Source organism: Pseudorca crassidens, chromosome 14 (assembly GCF_039906515.1).
Source record: "Pseudorca crassidens isolate mPseCra1 chromosome 14, mPseCra1.hap1, whole genome shotgun sequence".
Classification (NCBI taxonomy): Eukaryota; Metazoa; Chordata; class Mammalia; order Artiodactyla; family Delphinidae; genus Pseudorca; species Pseudorca crassidens.
Window position 1 is genome coordinate 69,496,492 of NC_090309.1, and position 20,936 is coordinate 69,517,427.

General features: G+C 38.5%; 1 protein-coding gene across 5 annotated transcripts in view; it reads right to left on the bottom strand.

The window, feature by feature from the left end:
* CLIP4 (CAP-Gly domain containing linker protein family member 4) overlaps positions 1-20,936 on the bottom strand; it is an 81,599-nt gene that overhangs the window by 28,606 nt on the left and 32,057 nt on the right. For 4 of the 5 annotated variants that reach the window (XM_067703349.1, XM_067703350.1, XM_067703351.1 and 1 more), the window contains exons 10-15: positions 20,146-20,220; positions 18,978-19,067; positions 18,015-18,158; positions 14,343-14,477; positions 11,134-11,257; positions 6,493-6,557 (exon numbers count right to left, since the gene is read on the bottom strand). In XM_067703349.1, the coding sequence (XP_067559450.1) occupies positions 6,493-6,557; positions 11,134-11,257; positions 14,343-14,477; positions 18,015-18,158; positions 18,978-19,067; positions 20,146-20,220 (633 nt within the window). The remainder of the gene's footprint in view (positions 1-6,492; positions 6,558-11,133; positions 11,258-14,342; positions 14,478-18,014; positions 18,159-18,977; positions 19,068-20,145; positions 20,221-20,936) is intronic. The other variant, XM_067703352.1, reaches the window with a different exon arrangement.

The following is a 20,936-nucleotide window of genomic DNA, read 5'->3' on the forward strand; positions in this document are numbered from 1 at the left end:
TGTAGTCTATTAAGTGTGCGGTAGCATTATGTACAAAAGAAGAAAAATACACATACCTTAATTTAAAAATACCTTATTGCTAAAAACTGCTATCCATCATCTGAGCTTTCGGTGTCACAATCTTTTTGCTGGTGGAGGGTCCTGACTGATCAGGGTGGTGCTTGCTAAAAACTGGGGTGTCTATGGCAACTTCTTAAAACATGACAGCAGTGAAGTGTGCCACATCGACTGACTCTTTCTTTCACAAATGATTTCTCGATGTAGCACGCGATGCTGTTTGATAGCATTTTACCCACGGTAGAACTTCTTTCAAAATTGGAGTCAATCCTCTCAAAGCCCGCTGCTGCTGTATCAACCAAGTTTATGTAATGCTCTAAATCCTTTATTGTCCTTTCAACAATCTTCACAGTATCTTCACCAGGAGTAGATTTCATCTCAAGAAACCACCTTCCTCGTTCATCCATGAGAAGCAATACCTCATCTGTTCAAGTCTTACGATGAGATTGCAGCAATTCAGTCACACCTTCAGGCTCCATTTCTAATTCTAGCTCTCTTGCTATTTCTACCACATCTGCAGGTACTTCCTCCACCGAAGTTGTGAACCCCTCCGAGTCGTCCATGAGGGTTGGAATCAACGTCTTCCAAACTCCCATTAACGTTGATATTTTGACCTCTTCCCATGAATCACGAATATTCTTAATGGCACCTAGAATGGTGAATCCTTTTCAGGTTTTCAATGAACTTTGCCCAGATCCATCAGAAGAATCACTGTCTATAGCAGCCATAGCCTTACGAAATGTATTTCTTAAATGCTAAGAGTTGGAAGTCTCAGAATTACTCCTTGACCCACAGGCTGCAGCATGGATGTTGTGTTAGCAGGCACATAAACAACGTTAATCTCATTGTACATCTCCATCAGAGATCTTGGGTGACCAGGTGCATTGTCAATGGTAATATCTGGAAAAGAATCTTTTTTTTTTTTCTGAGCAGTAGGTCTCAACAGTGAGCTTAAAATATTCGGTCAGCCATGTTGTAAATATATGTGCTGTCCTCTAGGCTTTATTGTTCCATTTACAGAGCACTGGCAGAGTAGATATAACATAATTCTTTTTTATTAATAAATTTATTTATTATTTTTTAAATTTACTTTTGGCTGTGTTGGGTCTTTGTTGCTGCATGTGGTTTTTCTCTAGTTGCGGCGTGCGAGCTTCTCGTTGCGGTGGCTTCTCTTTTTGCGCAGCACGGGCTCTAGGCACACGGGCTTCAGTAGTTGTGGCACGTGGACTCAGTACTTGTGGCTCCCGGGCTCTAGAGCGCAGGCTCAGTAGTTGTGGCCCATGGGCTTAGTAGCTCTGCGGCATGTGGGATCTTCCCGGACCAGGGCTAGAACCCATGTCCCCTGCATTGGCAGGCGGATTCTCAACCACTGCGCCACCAGAGAAGTCCCAATGTAACATAATTCTTAAGGGCCCTAGGATTTTCAGAATGGTAAATGAGCACTGGCTTCAACTTAAAGTTACCAGCTGCATTAGCCACTAACAAGAAAGTCAGCCTCTCCTTTGAAGCCTCACACTGACTTCCCTTCTCTAGCGATGAGAGTCCTAGAAGGCATCTTCTTCTAGTGGAAGGCTGTATCATCTACACTGAAAACCCATTGTGTAGTGGTGCCACCTTCATTAACGACCTTAGCTAGATCTTCTGGATAACTTGCTGCAGCTTCTACGTCAGCACTTGCTGCTTCACCCTGCACTTTGAGGTTATGGAGACGGCTTCTTTCCTTATATATCATGAACAAACCTCTGCTGGCTTCAAACCTTTTCTTCTGCAGCTTCCTCACCTCTCTCAGCCTTCATAGCATTGAAGAAAGTTAGGGCCTTGCTCTGGATTAGGCTTTGGCTTCAGGGAATTCTGTGGCTGGTTTGATCTTCTGTCCAGACCATAAAAGCTCTCTCTGGATCAGCAATAAGGCTGTTTCTTACCATTTGTGCATTCGCCAGAGTGGCACTTTTGATTTCCTTCAAGAACTTTTCCTTTGCAGTCACACATGGCTAACTGTTTGGTACAAGAGGCCTAGCTTTTGACCTGTCTCTGCTTTTGACATGCCTTCCTCACTAAGCGTAATCATCTCTAGCTTTTGATTTAAAGTGAGAGATATGCAACTTTTCCTTTCACTCAGAGGCCACTGTAGGGTTATTAATTGGCCTACTTTCAAGATTTTTGAGTTTCAGGGAATAGGGAGGCCCGAGGAGAGGGAAAGAGATGGGGTAATAGCCAGTTGGTGGAGCAGTAAGAACATACACATTTATCGATTAAGTCTGTCATTTTACATGGATGCAGTTCATAGCGCCCCCAAACAATTACAATACTAACATCAAAGACTACTGACCACAGATACACCATAACAAATATAATAATAACGGAAAAGTTTGAAATATTGTGAGAATTACCGAAATGTGACCCAGAGACATAAAGTGAGCAAATGCTGTTGGAAAAATGGCACCAACAGACTTGCTCAATGAAGGGTTGCCACAAACCTTCAATTTGTAAAAAATGTAGTATCTGAGAAGCAAAAAAAAGCAAAGCACAATGAAACAAGATATGCCTGTATAATCTTCTCAAGAGGCATCAACCCAGGCTTAAAAGAATTCCCATACATTAAATTCTAAGTAAAATAAGCATTTCACAACAATAAATAACAAAATTCACAAGGAAAGAAGGTGCCACAAGTTAGGCTCAACAGAAACAGACGGCAGGATCAGACTCACAAAGACTTCAGATATTGAATTATTAATCATAAAAAGTAACAATATTTAAAATGTTTAATAGCATAAAAGAAAAACTTGAAAATGTGGGGAAAGGATAAGTGACAATAAGTAACAACCAAACAGACTTGCAAAAAGATGAAAAATTTGTAATGAAAAAACTTCACGGCTGAATTAGGCAGTAGAATAAACGTAGCAGAAGAAAGAATCAAGAAGCAGAAAGATAACTCTGAAGATATCCAGAATGCAGTCCAGAGAGACAAAGTTGTGAAAAATATGAACGAGGCATGGGAAAGTGAAAATGTGGACTATACTACTCGTCAGAATTTTGGAAGGAGATAATAAAGAGCATGAAGGAAGAAATATTTTCAGTATATGGGCAAGAATTTTACAGAATTAATCAAAGATACTAATTCCTAGATCCAGGAAGACCCAAGATGCCAAACAGAATAAACGAAGGGAAATCTCCACCTAGACATAATCATAGCAAAACTGTACAACACAAAGGAAATAGAGAAGATCTTTAAAAGCAGTCAAAAAGCAAAGATAAACCACCTACAATGGTATGGATTAAGGAGACTGATAGGTGATTTCTCAAAAATTTGACAGAAGACAGAAAGCAGAAGAATTATATTGTCTATGTGCAGGGAGAAAACAGCTTTCAAACGCTAATAAAAATTGCACCAATTTTTACTTTTACTCAGTAAAACTATCATTAGAAAAGACAGACAAAAACTGAGTTTCCTACCAACAGACCCTTTCTAAAAAAATATTGAAGAATATAGATGAGGTAGAAACAAAATGATTTCAAGTGTAAGTTCTAAGGATTAATGACTAAAGATATCGGTAAATACAGACATGCATGAGCAAATTAAATAAATATCAATTATATAGAAACTATTATAATAATGTGAAATTTGTGAGGGAAACAAAATAGAAACTCAGTTTCTAAGGACTTCCTATTATTTGAGAAAGAGTAAACATAATGATTAACTTTAGGCTTTGCTAAGTATGTATGTCAAAGTACCTAATTACTAGGAAGCATATTCATAGAATGTAATTTTTATACAAGTAAAAAATTAAATGGAAAAAAGAGGGGGTAGCAATAGAACCAGAATGAAGTCAAGAAAGAAAAACATTTAAGTACAAAAAAGTTGAAAAATTAGAAAACAAATAAATAACAAATAAATCCAAATATATTACTAACTACAATGAATGCAAATAGGTGAAACTCAGATTAAAAAACAAAGGTGGTCTTTTTCTAAAAAAAGTAAAATCCAGTTATATTCTATTTACAAGATATTCCAGGGGCTTCCCTGGTGGCGCAGTGGTTGAGAGTCCGCCTGCCGATGCAGGGGACACAGGTTTGTGCCGTGGTCCGGGAAGACCCCACATGCCGCGGAGCGGCTAGGCCCGTGAGCCATGGCTGCTGAGCCTCTGCGTCCAGAGCCTGTGCTCCGCAACGGGAGAGGCCACAACAGTGAGAGGCCCGCGTACCACAAAAAAAAAAATAATAATGATAATGGGAGATATTCCAAAGACATGAGGACATAGAAAGATTAAGGCAATGGCTAGAAAAACATTTTTTAGGCAAGTACTTAACCACAAGAAGGCTGATACAAGGTAAAAAGAATTACTATAAAGCAATACCACTTACATTAACACCAAAAAAAAAAAAAAGAAACAGGTAGGTATAAATCTAATAAAACATGTATAGAATCTATATTAGGAAAATTATAAAACTCTGATGAAAGAAATCAAAGATCTAAATAAATGGACAAGCACTCCATGTTCATGGATAGGAAAATTCAATACTGTTAAGACATCAGTTCTTCCCAATTTCATCTATACATTCAATGTAATCCCAATCAAAATACAGCAAATTATTTTGCAGACATCAATAAACACATTGTAAAGTTTATATAGAAAGGCAAAAAGCCCAGATAAACCAGCATTACACTGAAGGAGAAGATCAAAGTCCACTACTAAACTTGAAGGATTTCTATACGGCTGCAGTAATCAATACAGTTTGGTATTAGCAAAAGAAAAAGACAAATAGATCAACAGAACAGAATAGAGAGCCCAGAGATAGACCCACACTAACACAGTCAACTGATCTTTGACAAAAGAGCAAAGGCAATTCAATGGAGAAAGGATAGCCTTTTCAGCAAATATGGTGGAACAACTAAACATTCACATGCAAAATAATGAATCTAGACATCGACTTACACCTTTCACAAGAAATAACTCAATGAATCATAGATATAAATGTAAAACACAAAACTACAGAACTTCTAGGAGATAACATAGGAGAAAATCACAGTACCCTTGGGTTTGGTGGTGACATTTTTGATACAACACCAAAAGCACAAGTCATGAAAGAAAAAATTGATAACCTGGACTTCATTAAAATTAAAAACTTCCACTCTGTGATAGACACTGTTAAGACAATGAAAAGACAAGTCACAAAACATGCAAAAGCATAATGGTTTGCTATTTTGACAACTTAAAAATTAAAAACTCCTGCTCATCAAAAGATGCCAAAAAAGGAAGGGGAGGGGGTGGCAAAAGACAAGTCAAAAACTGGGAAAGATATTTGCAACAAACAAAACTGACAAAACATTAGTGTCCAAAATATATAAAGAAACCTACAAATTAATAAGAAAAAAACAAACAAACCAAAAGAAAAATGGGCAGTAGACGTGAATAGGAACATTGTAGAAGAGGAAATGTATGTGGTCCATAAACATGGAAACAGGCCCAACCTCATCTGTAATCTGAAAAATGCAAATTAAAACCACAAGGAGATACCATTTACACCCATCAGATGGGCAAACAAGACTACTGTTGGTGAGGTGAGGAGTGACAGAGACCCTCATCCACTGCCCACGTGAACAGTTTGGCACACCCAGGAAGACTGAAGATATGGATATCCCGTGCCTGGCAATCCTGGAGACACTTCTGCAAATGTGCACAACGGCACAGTTTCTAATAGTTAAAAACAGGATATAACCCAAATATCCATCAAATATAAAATGAATAATGTATTTTAATGGAACACTAAATAACACAGCAAACAACAATCAAAACTAAACTTGAGGACACGGGGAGGGGGAAGAGTAAGCTAGGACAAAGGGAGAGAGTGGCATTGACATATATACACTACCAAATGTAAAATAGATAGCTAGTGGGAAGCAGCCACATAGCACAGGGAGATCAGCTCGGTGCTTTGTGACCATCTGGAGGGGTGGGATAGGGAGGGTGGGAGGGAGACGCAAGAGGGAAGAGATATGGGGATATATGTATATGTATAGCTGATTCACTTTATTATACAGCAGCAACTATCACAACAATGTAAAGCAATTATACTCCAATAAAGATGTTAAAAAAAAACTAAACATATATTATTTATTGACATATCTGTGGGGGATAGACATAAAGAAAATCAAGGGAATAATTAACATAAAATTCAAGATGCACAACCTGAAGACAGAGTATACGAAAAGGGAGGCAGAAGAGACTCAGGGGATACTCAGGGGTTTCTATAGGACATACAGGTAATCATCATCTTTGGCTATGGGGTGGGTAACAGATGTTGTTTATGATTACACAAACTATACAAATATATTTCATATACTCTTTTGTATACATATATACTTTACAATAAAAATTTTTCATTGAATAAAAGCAAAGAAATAATTATTAGGAACATAAAACTGCGTAATCTTACCAGGATACGAATGATTCTGTTTATTTGAAGAAATTTCTGAAAGAGTATCCAGGGAATCTGTTACTCTGTGAATAAAACAAGTAATGCAAACCTCATTAGAAGTAGCTGGTCTTCAGATTTAAGACTGGTGCTTAACTGAGGATTTCACACCAATGGTTCTTTCTTATTTCACTCGTTCGACAAGCATTTACTAAGCATCTATCGTGAGCCAGGGATGAACTTCAATCTAGCACCACAGACAGGCAATATAAGCATAGTAAGTACAGAGAAAGTCAACTTCAGGTGACTTCATTTCAAATAGGGGCCTGACTTTGCTTCTTTGGAGCTTTATTTTCAAAGATGAAACTAAAAAATGTGAAAATTTTATTTTATGTGAAATTTAACAAATGTTAGGTTATAACTGTAAAAACACCACATTTTTACATTGAAAAAACATCAGCTGAGTTTGTGTATATATGTGATTTTTCTGATAAAACTGGCTAATACGATTCAACATGTTTTATTTTGTACTTGACTCTAAGCACAATCATAAAGGTCACGTTCACTATAGGTCTATTTCTTTGATACTCAAATCATTCTTTATTTTTAAAAAGCCAATCCTATAACAGTCTCATTTTCTTCCAGTTGTTTACTGACTTAAATCTGCAGTCTTTATTCTATCAATCACTTGCATCAGCACACTTTGTTACCATAAAGAAATCCTGCAACTCTTACAATATTTGCAATTTCATCTTGCAATTCACATGCATCATTTTCACAAGATACATAACATACAGCAATCAATGAGAGACTAATGAATGCAAAGAATATGACTTGATGAAGAGGACAGATACTTGAATTAAGCTGTGATGGAGAGTTGAGAACTTAATTCTAAAAGTGATCAGTTCATTAGTAATAAGTATGTAATGGTATGAACTGAGAATAAGAAAATTAATGCTATGCTGATAAAAACCACTTGAGTAAAAAATAGACAGAGAGAGAGAGAGAGAAAGATTAGATCCAGTCAGTGTCTTAGAATTTCTCTAAAGTAATATTGGTTGATATATAAGATAATAGAAGAAAAAGCATTAACTAGATGATACTTGGGTGACAGTAGAAAACCATTCAAGCAGAGGAAAGTACCATGTGCATTCTGGGACAGGAGGCACATTTTTTAATGGAACTATTAAAATAAAAAAATTGTAAAAGGCCAGCTACAATCTGGGGAGGAGCGCAATGCAAGGTGAGGTTGTGATTGGTCACTATGTGATTGACTGTTCTCTCAGGAGTCCCCAGTTTAAAATTCTTCCTTCTTGAAGATCAGCGTTATCTTTAAAGAGCTCCAAAGCTGGTTTAAATTAGAAACTCCTCAAAATCAGGCACCATGTCTGTTTTATTTACTTATAGAACGCCTAGCACAGCACAAAGTGCTAAAAGACACTTAATAGTATTTGATGATGATGAATGAGACAATCAGATGATAGGAAGACAGCTGGATAGAGAGAGCAGTTCATTTAGAGAGAGAGCCCTGCTTCTTCTAAGATGAAGGGGCTGCTTTTAAATGAATCACCTTAAAGAAGACCAAATAGATGGCAAAAAAACAAGTAAAAAATGTGTGTTCCATAAACAAAGCAAGAAAAAGAAGGGAGAGAGAAAGAGGCTTCACAATATAGCAGAGAAGAAAGCCGTTACAGCATAAGAAACACTGAACAAAATTTGATCAATATTTACTGTGCACACAACATGCCAGAATGTGTTCCTCGGGTAATCAAACATGAGACGGAGAACCCCAGTCCTCATGACTAGGAGACAAATAAAACTTAGGAGAGACTGTAGCAATGATCAAAATTCAAAATGTGAAATACAGTTTCTACTGAACTCTTATCACTTTTGCACCACCATAAAGTCAAAAAATGGGTTAATGAAGCAATGTGTTAATGGAGATTTGTTCAAAGTAATATGAGAACCCAGAAGACGGACGGGTGACTCAGTATGGATTTTATTCCCAAATCAATCATTTATAAGGTATAGGTCCTAAAGAAAGTCACTGGGCCTCTTTTAACCATTACAGGGTAATGGTTAAAAGTACACATTCTGATACTACACTACCTGAGCTCAAATCTCCACTTGGGAGCTGTGTACAACTGCACAACTCACTTAACCTCTCTGTGCCTTACTTTCCCCACCTGTGAAATAGGGATAACTGCAGTACCCAACACACAGGGTTGCTGCAGAGCAGTAAACAATACATACAGAGTACTTAAAACAGTGCCAGCACGTGTAAGTGCCACTAGCTACTACCTCTTTTTCTTCATTATAAAATGACTACCAAGAAAAACCCCAGCAAACTGCCTAAAAGCAAGGGCTTAGGAAAAAAACAACAGCAAAATAACAAACCTGGGCTGAGTCCAGCTCCACCATTAACTACTGTGCGAGATCAAAATATCCCACCCAAAACATGCCACTCTGGTGCAAAGATTATTTTGAGCTGAAGACATGTGAGAATCAACAAATGCAGGAAGAGGCTTTCTCTGAACTCCCCTTATCTGCCTAAAACAGATCTTCCCAAAAAAAGAACTGAATTGTCATAAATCCCCTTCCCGGGAGTTTCATCAAGCAGAGAAGACTGCCTCTCATCACAGGAGACAACATGAGGAGTTAACACCACACCCCAGACAGACACTGTCACAGACTATCGTGTCCCCATCCATTTTCCTAAGGGCCCACTAATCTTTCCTAACATCATCTGCTCCCCCACAAGTGGCCGTTCTCCCCCTCCCTTTCCCCTATTGAGATGGTCTATAAACTGTTCACTCTCACCACTACTTTGGGCATTCACTGCTTTCTGTGATGCCCCCATGCATGTAAAATTAACATTTAATAAGTGTGCATGATTTTTCTCCTGTTCATCTATCTGTTGTCAGTTTAATTCATAGACAGGACAAGTTTTTCGTCCCCTACAGTAGCTATAGGACTTTAGCAAAGCTACTGTATCTCTTGTAACTTTTCTTCACCTGCAAAAATACGAATAATCATATTACCTTATACCTCACTGGGCCTGGGGGAGATTTATGAAGTAACATGGTACAGAGCCCACCACTTACTAAATGCTCAATAACTATTTGTACAGATCCTCCTCAACTTACAACGGGGCTACGTCCCGATAAACCCATCTTAAGTTGAAAATGCATTTAATACACCTAATCTACTGAACATCATCACTTAGCCTCGCCTACCTTAAATGTGCTCAGAACACTTTCATGCGTCTACAGTTGGGCAAAGTCATCTAACACAAAGCCTATTTTACAATAAAGTGTTGAATGTCTCATATAATTTATTGAATGCTGTACTTCAAGTGAAAAACAGAATGCTTGTATTGGTACAGAAGGGTCGTAAATGTATTGGTTGTTCACCTTGCGACCACGTGGCTGACTGGGAGCTGCTGCTGCCCTGCGCAGCCATCTCGAGGGAATATTGTACTGCACATCGCTAGCTCAGGGAATGATCAAAATTCAAAATGTGAAATACAGTTTCTACTGAATTCTTATCACTTTTGCCCCACCATAAAGTCAAAAAATCGTAAGCTGAACCATTGTAAGTCAGGGACCAACTGTAGTTATTCTTTTCCAGCTCACCTGACCAAATACTTATTAGGATCAAATGAAACAACATTTAATTGAAGGTACTTTGTAAACTGAAAAGCATTATACGTTAAATGTTATAAAATCATAAATAATAAGAAAAGAATTATACTAAGTACATCATAGAAGAAGGAAAAGAATACAAAAATTACATGTAATTATTCAATAAGAAAAACAAAGTGAGAAAGAAAATGGATATAAAACCTGTTAAATCTGCCAGGAGGCAGTCACACAGTCTAGCTGGAAGGGAACAAGATGGGACTCCGAGGTTGAGATCATAGATCTATTCTCATGAATGTGACTATACCACACATGTTATTTCCTATTTAAAGATGAGTATCCCATTTCCCATCCACTGAAAAGCATACCCAGCCAACTTCTTTCAGCACATTAAGTCATTTCACACAATAGTACCTGGAATTTCATGAGGACTCACTTCTGCTCAACTTTTTTTAAAAAACCCAGAGTGAGCTGGTACAAAAGCGTACTATCTTAAGAAGAAACACCGGGGAGGTATATTATATATAAATCCTTGAAGCTTCACTTCCCCCAAAGATCTACTGCTTATCTATTTTTGAAAACTAAGGAAATCAGAGGAAAAAGCCATTTTGGTTCCATTAGGTTTGTAGGAGAATGAATGGGGTGCCTGCTGGCAGGAAATTTAATGTAGTTAGGATGTGACTGAGGCAATCAGAGAGCATTTTTACTTTTGTTTGCATGACAGATTAAGCTTGCTGCTCTCACTGTTCAGAGCGGCAAACACCACTCCTACTAGCCTACACATACTCACAGGGTTTGCAAATGAGGAATAAAGGAGGTTTTTAAAACTGCAAATCCTCAGCAAAGCAAATTTAGCTTTCCATGCGCCTTCCCTCTGAAGAAGGTGGTTGGTTAACCCCTTGAAAGAAGACATGGGCTACAGTCAGGGCATGTCTTTAATATAAAATTAGGGACTCTAACTATAACCCACTGCACATTACAAAAAGTTCTTGTGAATAGTGTAAATTTCATTGTTTCTCACCTTTGTACCCTGGATGGGGGAGCAAATATTCCATATCTTGGGGAACAACTAAAATACTGCACACCTCCAACTGAACCATCATTCTTGCCATGGGGTTTATCAAGCTCTATCCCGTACCAATATCCTAGAACAAGAACATGGGATTTTAAAAGCATCTGCACTTTATCCAAAATTGTTATGCTATTATACAAACCCAAAGTCTAGATGGTTTAACATTTTCACAAATGACCAAAATCCTCATGACCATTAAGCTTTCACATGATAAAATTATAAAACAAAATTTGAAAAATTTTCAACTAGAAAAACATTTTACAAGCATAATTGCAGAGTTGTACATGAGGGGAGAAAGATAAAATGTACACACACAAATTTGGCAAGGATTAGCTATTATACCAGTAGTGTATGAGCAAAACATATCTAAAAGCTACAATAAGAAACTGTCCTTAACTCGGTAGCATGGTCTGTTTAACTTGAGAGCAGTGTAGCATGATACCGAGATGTATAAATCATAAAATGAATATGCAATCTTTTCATTTTACTCTTCCAGTATTAGAATACCACAAACAGTTCTGAAATAATTAAAGGGGGACAAAAATAATATGGAAAATATGACTAGACTTCATGGTGACTCTTCTTTTTCTTTCACTTTTTCCCTACCCAGGAAGGAAAAAAATATCATTTTTAACCTAAATGAAAAGATTTAGGTTGAGTTAATAGGAATAATTTTCTAAAAGGCTTTTAAGTATTTAAAAGGGCCCACTCTGAGGAGAGTAATAGGATTTCCTTTTCTAGCGAGCATAAAATTAAAATAGTGAGGTTGCTTTTAGTGTGGCAAATATTAGATAAATGGACATATACTCCTAGAGTAATGGCTCTGGATGAGGGTACCTCCAGTTCAGTTAAAAGTACCTGACAGTCCACTCATTTTTGTATTTAAAAGTAGAATACAATAGTAATTGTATGTGGTCTCTTAGAATCAGTAACAAATAAAAAAATAAGGATACAGATATTGAGAAACTTACGACAATTGACAAAATACAAAAATATTGTTCCCTTCAGATTAATAGTTCAAAGAGTCAATTGTATAACCTCTAAAATGACAATCTAGAAGTTCTTAATTTTTTTCCTCTTACGTTCAAAAAGATGATACCTGAGTCCATTCCCGATATTGGAGTTTGAGTTGAAAAGACTAACGTAATGCGTGTAATTGTCTTTTATACCTAAACAGTCCTACCCTGCCCAGGTACAGAGTAAGGTATACAAACCCACTGCTCAGCCATACTAATGCTCAGTCATCGCATTTCTGAATGCCGCTAACTGGGTTACTCTGGTTGCCATCGTTATTTCTGAGTGCCACGGTTATAATTTTCCAAGTTTTACTTCCTTCTGCCTTTGATGCTTTCCTATATAATTTTTGCATTTTCCCATTTTAATACACCATATCACTGCTACATGTTTACCATGTAACTCCTGAAAGTGTGTAGCACACAGCAGGAAGGCATTATGGCAAGTGTTAACAATAGTGACTGCCTACTGTCTGGATACTTTCTTTCCGAGGTGGCACTGCTAAACATGCTGAAGGGGTAAACATGCCCTCTGTCAGGTCTAGATCTTATCATCTATAAAAAGCCTAGATATTACCACTGTCCTATAGAACTGACTGATCTAAATTTTGATGCCACAAGGAATACACGCTACTTCTTTCTGAAAGAGCAGAAGGAGCTTAATGAAAAATTTCAAACTTTTATATTTGTTTATTACTTCTCAAATTTCTAAATGCTCTACACTAGGAGTTTAAAAATTAAAATTCAACCTACAACAACTGCTTCCAAACAAAACAAACCGTTCGAGCCTTGTTTAATAAAACCAGAGAAAGGAAGCTCAGAAGACATAGTGATTGTGGAAAAATAACCTACATTTGGGATTCCTAGGTTTTTATTTGAGAACCATATTAAGAACATTCTAACTAATCTCAATTACTAGCTGGTGCCCTAAGAGAGACATGAATTATAAAACATATAGCCCATCTCCAATCCATTAGAAGTTGGACTGCAATTAAAAATGGTACTAATGAAACAAGAATGTGTTGGGAGACAATTCTCCATGTTTCTACAGGCCTTATGGACAGAGGCACTGACCGTCTTTTCATGGATGTTTGTAGAGAAGATGGCCTTGGGGGATGGAGACAGAGTCTCCCCCGGCACAAAAGACAGGAATGCTTATTATCTAGTACAAAGGTTCAGATTCCTTAAGCTCGGGGCTCCTCTCCTATAGCATAAACCACTGGGTGTACAGGTGTCACCTGGCCCTCCCTATCTCACCCCCTGGGAACTGGGGCTCAGGAAACAGAAGAGAATGCTGCCACTTTGGCTACCACTATTGCAGAGAGCACTGAGGTCCTCTATCGCTGACCCAGCAGCCTACCATCTTCTGCCAGCATCTATGAAACCATGGCAATCCAACTTGTTAACTTGCAAACAGGGTAAAATCTCAGATCCTTCAGAGTTCTTGACAGAAGGCTACAAACTTTTTTTAAAACATCAGTGTTCTAGGTAACCATTTCCTAAAACGCTGCAATGCCACCATGTGTCAAAACAGCATATTGCTATTTAAAAATACAAACATGGTTTTATTCAACCGGCTTCTGTTTGAAATTACAATCAGAAATTACTGAAAATATAAAAGAAAGATAATCTTTACTTTTGGAAACACAATGTTAAGTCTAGACTGGAGTGAGTATATAAACGCACAAACATGCATTTTTAAGATCCCACAGTGCGCAAACGTTTTTCATTTTCCTTTGAACCGCTTTGTTTGCTTTTCTCTCCAAGCCACTCTGTTAAAAGCTGTATCAGTAAACGCACTATCCACTCATTTTCAAGATTATGCTTAGCACAAATCTAATCCGAAAATGTTTTCTCTGTTATTTAGCACACTTGGCAATCAGTGAGAGTAAAACTGGAGAGTAACAACTAACTTTAACTGTAGACAATTTAAAACACAAATGGCAAGAAAAATTCATTAGTAACAATCAACCTGAGTAAAAACAGTCTGCATCTGAATCAATGTTTTCCATTTTCTGTGCCACAGCCACCACCCACAAGAACTATGAATCAAGAATTCTCTATAAGTTTTATTTACATGTAAAATTTTGAACCTTTTGTTATCTAAAGAATTCCAGTTGAGCAAAGACTATACAGATGAGTTACCTGGAGCGAAGTTTGTTGTCCCAAAGAACTTAATGGTACCAATTCTCTGGCCTACCACCAACACCCTGTCTCCAAGGCGGAGTTCTCCTTCGCAGCGTGCATTACTTGCTACAGATGTTGCTGAGGAATTCAAACCTGTTTTGGGGTTGGTTGGGGAAGGGGATGGGGCAGGAAAAGAGAAAAAACAAAGGGAAACTCAAAAAGCACATAAGCCAAAAAACTACTATTTATTCTAACCAGTCTAGTTAGTTGGAGATGTCAACATATGCTGCCTTTCCTTATACACAGCATCTAAGCTGTGTTTCTCACGTGTGAAGTGACGCTACTCAAAAGAAATTTGAAGGGTTTCCTGAGACAATCATTGCCACAGGAGCTTACACTTGACTCCTGGTGAAGTACCAGCTTTATCTGACTTCCTGGTGGCACGCTCTACTAGAACAGAGGTCAGCACACCTGTTCTGACTAAAGGGCTGCATAGTAAATATTTTAGGCTTTACAAGCCATACTACTCTGCACAACTACTCAACTCTGCGGTCATAGCACAAAAGCAGACAGACAAAGTGGGCACAACATGTTCCAATACAACTTTATTTACAAAAATAGGTGGTAGGTTGGATTTGCCCCATGGGCTATAGTCCACCCATCCCTATTCTAGTAAAATGCTAGAATCAGAGTAGTTCAGTGGGACTCAGTGTAAATGATACATACATAAATGTAATTTAAAAGTGAAATTGCTGTAAGATTCCAATTACCCCAAATTGATTTCCTTATTAGAAACAAAAGCACTCCCTGCCCAGACCTCGATTCAAACCTAAAGCCTGCAACTCCCGCTACTGAGCATCAGAAGTCCTGGAGAAACACTGTCTTGAAAGCTGTTCAATTGTAACAGAGAAGAGGTGGGCCCCTGAGGCTTCTCCCATCAGTCCATGAACAGATTTGAGTGGCTGTCATCTGAGAAGGCCTAGGGAACCCTGCATGAGGGTGCGGGATACAGGGTAAGTCAGACTGTTAACAGGGAGAAACTAAACACATGGTAACAAATGAGGAACACAAACTCAGGGAGAAGGAAGGTCTGGATCAAGTGTACATTAAAAAGTCCTTGGCCCTCAAAATAACTAACATTTCCCAAGCACTTCATGGTTTACAAAGCGCTTTTCATGAGAATTATAATCATAGGTAAGAAACAAACTCAGGAATTAATGAAGACATGGTGTTCATAGGAGTCAGTGGCACACCTGACTTAAAACCCTGACCCTGTGACCAGAAACTCTCACGTCTGTCCCCACGCTGCCTGCAGACAAGGGACCAAGGACAGAGTTCAACGTGGACTACAGTGGGGCTGAGCTCACAGACGTCCTCCCCAACCTCTCCCATCCCCCAATCTCTTCTCTCTGCTCCTCTTTCTCCTTAATCCTCTGTCCTTAGCTTCCCCTAAATGTCCACCCTCTGCGGTCCACATCTACCCCAAATGCAAACGGACAGAGAAAGCGGAATATCCCCTCACTCTAGCAATACTTTCTTAAGAAAACATCTCTGGGGTTCGGAACTTTCTCTCACACACCTCCCTCCCCTTTTAAAAGGACCTCCTTCTCACTCTAATTGATAACTCTCTTCATCTCTACTATTATTTAGGTCCACAAATCCCTCAAATTTATAAAAAGAAAAAAAGGTTAAGTATGTAGGCACACTAGAACTATACCCTTATATAAAGGGTAAAAAAGATAATTCCATACCCACACATAAATTTTAAAATCAAGTCAATGTCAAAAGCCCAAATTCCAAATGAAGAGGGCCTTAAAATGTAAATAAATGAGGACAAACGGGATCGCTACATCACTGCATCTTTTCACCTCTGTTCCTCACAGCATTAAAGAGAAACTGGTTTCAAGGGAAGAGGAACCTATTCAGAAAATAAATATTCAAGCAAAGTTTCCAGGTTCTCCACTTTTAGGGCCTCAACTTTTAACTTTATTACATCAGTGTTACTACTGAGTGTTTGGGGTTTTTTCCCCCATATAATAAAGTATCTTAAAGAGAAAAAGAAATCCTGTCATGAACATTTTCTACAATAAAATATTGGTTCAAGTATTAAAAGTATTAGAAAAAGAATCTAGTAATTACTATGAGGCTCATTAAAAATAAGTTATGGGCTTCCCTGGTGGCGCAGTGGTTAAGAGTCCGTCTGCCAATGCAGGGGACACGGGTTCGAGCCCCGGTCGGGGAGGATCCCACAAGTCGCAGAGCAGCTAAGCCCGTGTGCCACAGCTACTAAGCCTGTGAGCCACAACTACTGAGCCCGTGCACCACAACTACTGAAGTCCCCACGCCTAGAGCCCATGCTCTGCAACAAGAAGCCACCGCAATGAGAAGCCCGCACACCACAATGAAGAGCAGCCCCCGCTCGCCCCAACTAGAGAAAGCCCGTGCGCAGCAACGAAGACGCAACACAGCCAAAAATAAATAAATAAAACAATTTTTAAAAAATAAATAAAAAATAAGTTTTGCCAAAGTGGCTTCATTTTCTTTCTATGCAGGTAAATAACTGAACTGCAGTAAATTCAATATATATGTTGATTTCAACAAGAAAACGTGTTTTATATATCCTTACACATAACTGAAGAAATGTGGACTGAATGGGATCATGCAGGCTTCACAGCAAGTTAAAAAGGTAATCACTGTCAACCTCTCCTACACAGTTTTAAACAATGACTTGGCTAAAAATAGAGAAAGCATGCTTTTTAAATAAGAAGATAACACAAAAGTGTGTGAAAAAGCTATACACAAGATGTAAAAAACAAAATTGAGAGGGATAAAAATTCAAACATTAAATTAAATGAAAATAAATGTAAAGTCCTATGTCAAGCCACAAAACGAAGAGACTTGGCATAAGGCTCTGTTTGAGCCAATGACATAGTGTGGTCACCAAAACTGCGTGAGTAGCCTCAGACTGGACTTGTACCGAGAGGCAGTGGTTCAGCTCTCTACCAGCAGGCTGGGAAGGGTCTGGGGACCCTACAGCATGAAGAAGAGCTGAAGGTACTTGAGACAGAGGCGGACTCTGGTAGCAGCGAAGCATCAGATAGACCTGCGGGTGAAGCCGAGGTGTGCACTTAGAAACTGCCACTGTGCACCGATGCCTAACCTCCCTAAGCCTCTGTTTCCTCATTCATAAATTGAAGATGATCATAATAGTACCTACTCTATAGGTTTATTTTGAGAATTAAATGAAATAAGGTATGTAAAATTCCTTTAATAGTACCTGAAATAGTAAATAACATGTATTGACATGTTAGTTATTATTATTAGGTTTAGATTAGAAAAGAGATAAGTAAAGAAAGAGAACAGACCGTATAGTTTCCAAGTATCTGAAGATCTATCATAAAGTTCTAATACGAACCTTACAGGGGCTAGAGTCCATAGATACATGAGGAAGAGAAGAAGTCAATCCAGACAAGGAAAAATGGTAGGAGCACGAGGGAAAGGCACAGAGATCCAGAGTGTGCTGACGAAGGGGAGGGAGGTGGGGGGCTGGGGGGAGACAGGGGAGGAACAAGTAGTTCAACCTGACTGAAGTCAAGGGTTCCTTCTACACATTTAAAAAAAGCAAATCTACTTACAAACAAACCAAGATAAAAAACACCAAGAAAGCCTGGTTGAAAAAGCCATAGATACCGGCACTGGCTCTAGATGAGACAGAAGGGCTTTTGCTCATTGTCTTCTTGTTATTGCCACTTGCATTCAGTGTCTTGGAGTGACTCTGCTTGTGCTCCAAAGAAGATGTAGAGGAGGAGCTGCTGACGGATGCAAGCAGGGTAACTAAAACGGTACAGGAAAAGAACACATCAGAGGGTGGGAAATAAGAAGTGAACCAATGAGATGCTTTTCCAGGTAAATCCTTCTGAAACTCTCCACTTAGCTTCCTCAGTTGTGGATTAACTAATGTTGAATTAAACGCCTGATTTCATCAAAATAGACTGTAGTTCATACATACAAGATTTTACAGCCCAAGCAGTTTTAAGGATGCAAAGGACCCACACTATATGACGGCAATCTCATACAGGGGAGCGCTGTCACGTCACTAATTAGACCAACTACCTATCCTAACCACCACTGTCTCTCACTTCTCACTTAAGATGAGTTAGTAGAATCACATCTTATTTATATAAAAAACACACTACTGTGTTTTTAAGGTAACAAAAGCTTAATATTAAAATGTTCTGAGTTAACCTGAAGGCAAGCAGGAATACTTTTGAATTTTCTATTTGTGCTCTATTCACCCAATGATTTGACAGCTAAAGGCAACTTTAAATGCTGTTATCAAGACATCTACACTATGGAATTTCCTTTTATTCTCTTAATCTAGTCCAGTAATTCTCTAATTTAAGTGTACATAAGAATCACAATACAGGATTTTATACAAAAAAAATGTGTGTGTGTGTGTGTATATACATATACATATATATACATACACTTTATTATCAGCTGCTTAGGGGATTTTTAAGGATAAATTTTTACTGTAATGATTCTTCCCTTACAAACTTTAAACTTTAGCCTCATATAAGCTACATCACTATATTATTTTAAAGTTCAATCAGTAAATTAAATTTTGAAAATAGAAGTTATAAATTATATTACCATCTTTCTCTGGTCCAGTTTTCAATTCTTCACCAGGAGGCAATGAAAGTGTTGATTCTGAAGCACTATCTTTTTTTGATGTCATTAATCCTAGAACACAAACAAAACACTTTCAGCAAGAATGAATTTTGTTTAACATTAAACAAAAATATGTATTTGCCTTTTTTAAAAATTTTTATTTATTTATTTATTTGGGGCTGCACTGGGTCTTTGTTGCTGCGCGCAGGCTTTCTCTAGTTGTGGCAAGCGGGGGCTACCCTTCTATGCAGCGCGCGGGCTTCTCACGTTGCGGAGCATGGGTTCTAGGCGCACCGGTTTCAGTAGTTGTGGTTTACATGAGCTCAGTAGTTGTGGTGCACGGTCTTATTTGCTCCGCGGCATGTGGGATCTTCCTGGACCAGGGCTCGAACCCGTGTCCCCTGCATTGGCAGGTGGATTCTTAACCACTGCGCCACCACGGAAGCCCTGTATTTGCTTTTTAAAGTACAGACCTCCGTCATTATCTAAATCTTATCCTCTTCTGAGAACACGCTGGATGATAAATTCACAGACGGCAGGGGCCAATGTTTCATTATTTAAAGGGGAAAGAAAAGAATGTATTCCTAAGCCCATCTGAAAACCCCAATCAATTTCCCCAAATATCACTAAAGTATCTTTTCCACCTAATTAAAAATCCACTAAGGAATTCTAAATAATATAAAGCATTTAAAACACAGCTATCTAAGTGTCTGATACTTAAGGCACTCCTTAGTGTGTCTGCACAGTGCTAGCGTGTAAAGCAAACCTGATACAGCTATGACGGCTGCACACTTACTAAGACCTGCAAACAACTCATGATTTCACTGGTGTGTGCAGGCAAATTCATTGTAGCAGACTGTCTATTTAGACAGTAAATTTGCGGTAAAAATTTCTGCAAATCATTATAGCAATTATTCATTTAAGTCAGAGTCAGATAGTAAGAAACCCTCTACTCTCTGAATGACTACCCAACTCTCACTACACCCAACTCCCCCAAAACACTGATTTTAAAAGAGAGCTCATGAATAATACTCTACTTAATATTCAGACTTCTGTTTCAATTCTACAGAACCAAACTATGTAAATAAGAAACCTAATGGACTCCACCCAGTTTCGAATTCCATCAAGCATCCATTCCAATTCTACTCACTTACAAAGCGTTCTGGGTGAAGAAATGAGCTTGGCACTCTGAGCGTCGCAAACAAAACAAGCCATGGTCCCAGCCCTAAAGGAAGACCTTTTCAATTTGGTGTGGCAGAAAGACATGAATAACCATAATATGAGGACATGTTTGATATAAGCCCTAGCATAGAAGGAGGAGACAATAATCATGGTTATAAAGATAAATTAATGCCTCATCAAGAAGATCACATTCCAATATGGGTCTTGAGAGATACGTCAGATTTCTTCCAGTGAATACTGGAGGTATGATCAGAAAGAACTGAAGGTTGCCATTACGGATGGACAAAAAGAAAAAAAAAAACTTAAAGAAAGACAGGGTCAGAGAAGGATGAGTAGCTTGGCTGGAATAAAATGGATTTTAGGGGGACACAGGAGAAGTAACCTGGATAGATGGGCCACAATAAAATCTTAGAGAGTAACGGTGCTGGCAAAGGAACTGGAGCTCTTCAGTAAGGAATGAGCCTCTGATGGGCTTTGGAAAGGAGGACTGGCATGAACAGTCACAGGTGAATAACATTACCCCGAGAGCAAAGTTTAGAAGGAACCAGAGGAGGAGAGACTGGAAGCAGAGGCCAGCAGTGAGGGCCAGAACCACAACAGCAGAAACTGGGTTGGGGGTGGGGGAGAGAGACTTTGTGAAGTCAACTCACAGAGTAATTTCTTATTTTCAGTTATATTTTTCAGTCCTAAATATCCGTTTGAGTCTTTCCTTTTATTTGAAAATTTTGAGATAACTGGAAATTCATATGCAGTTGTAAA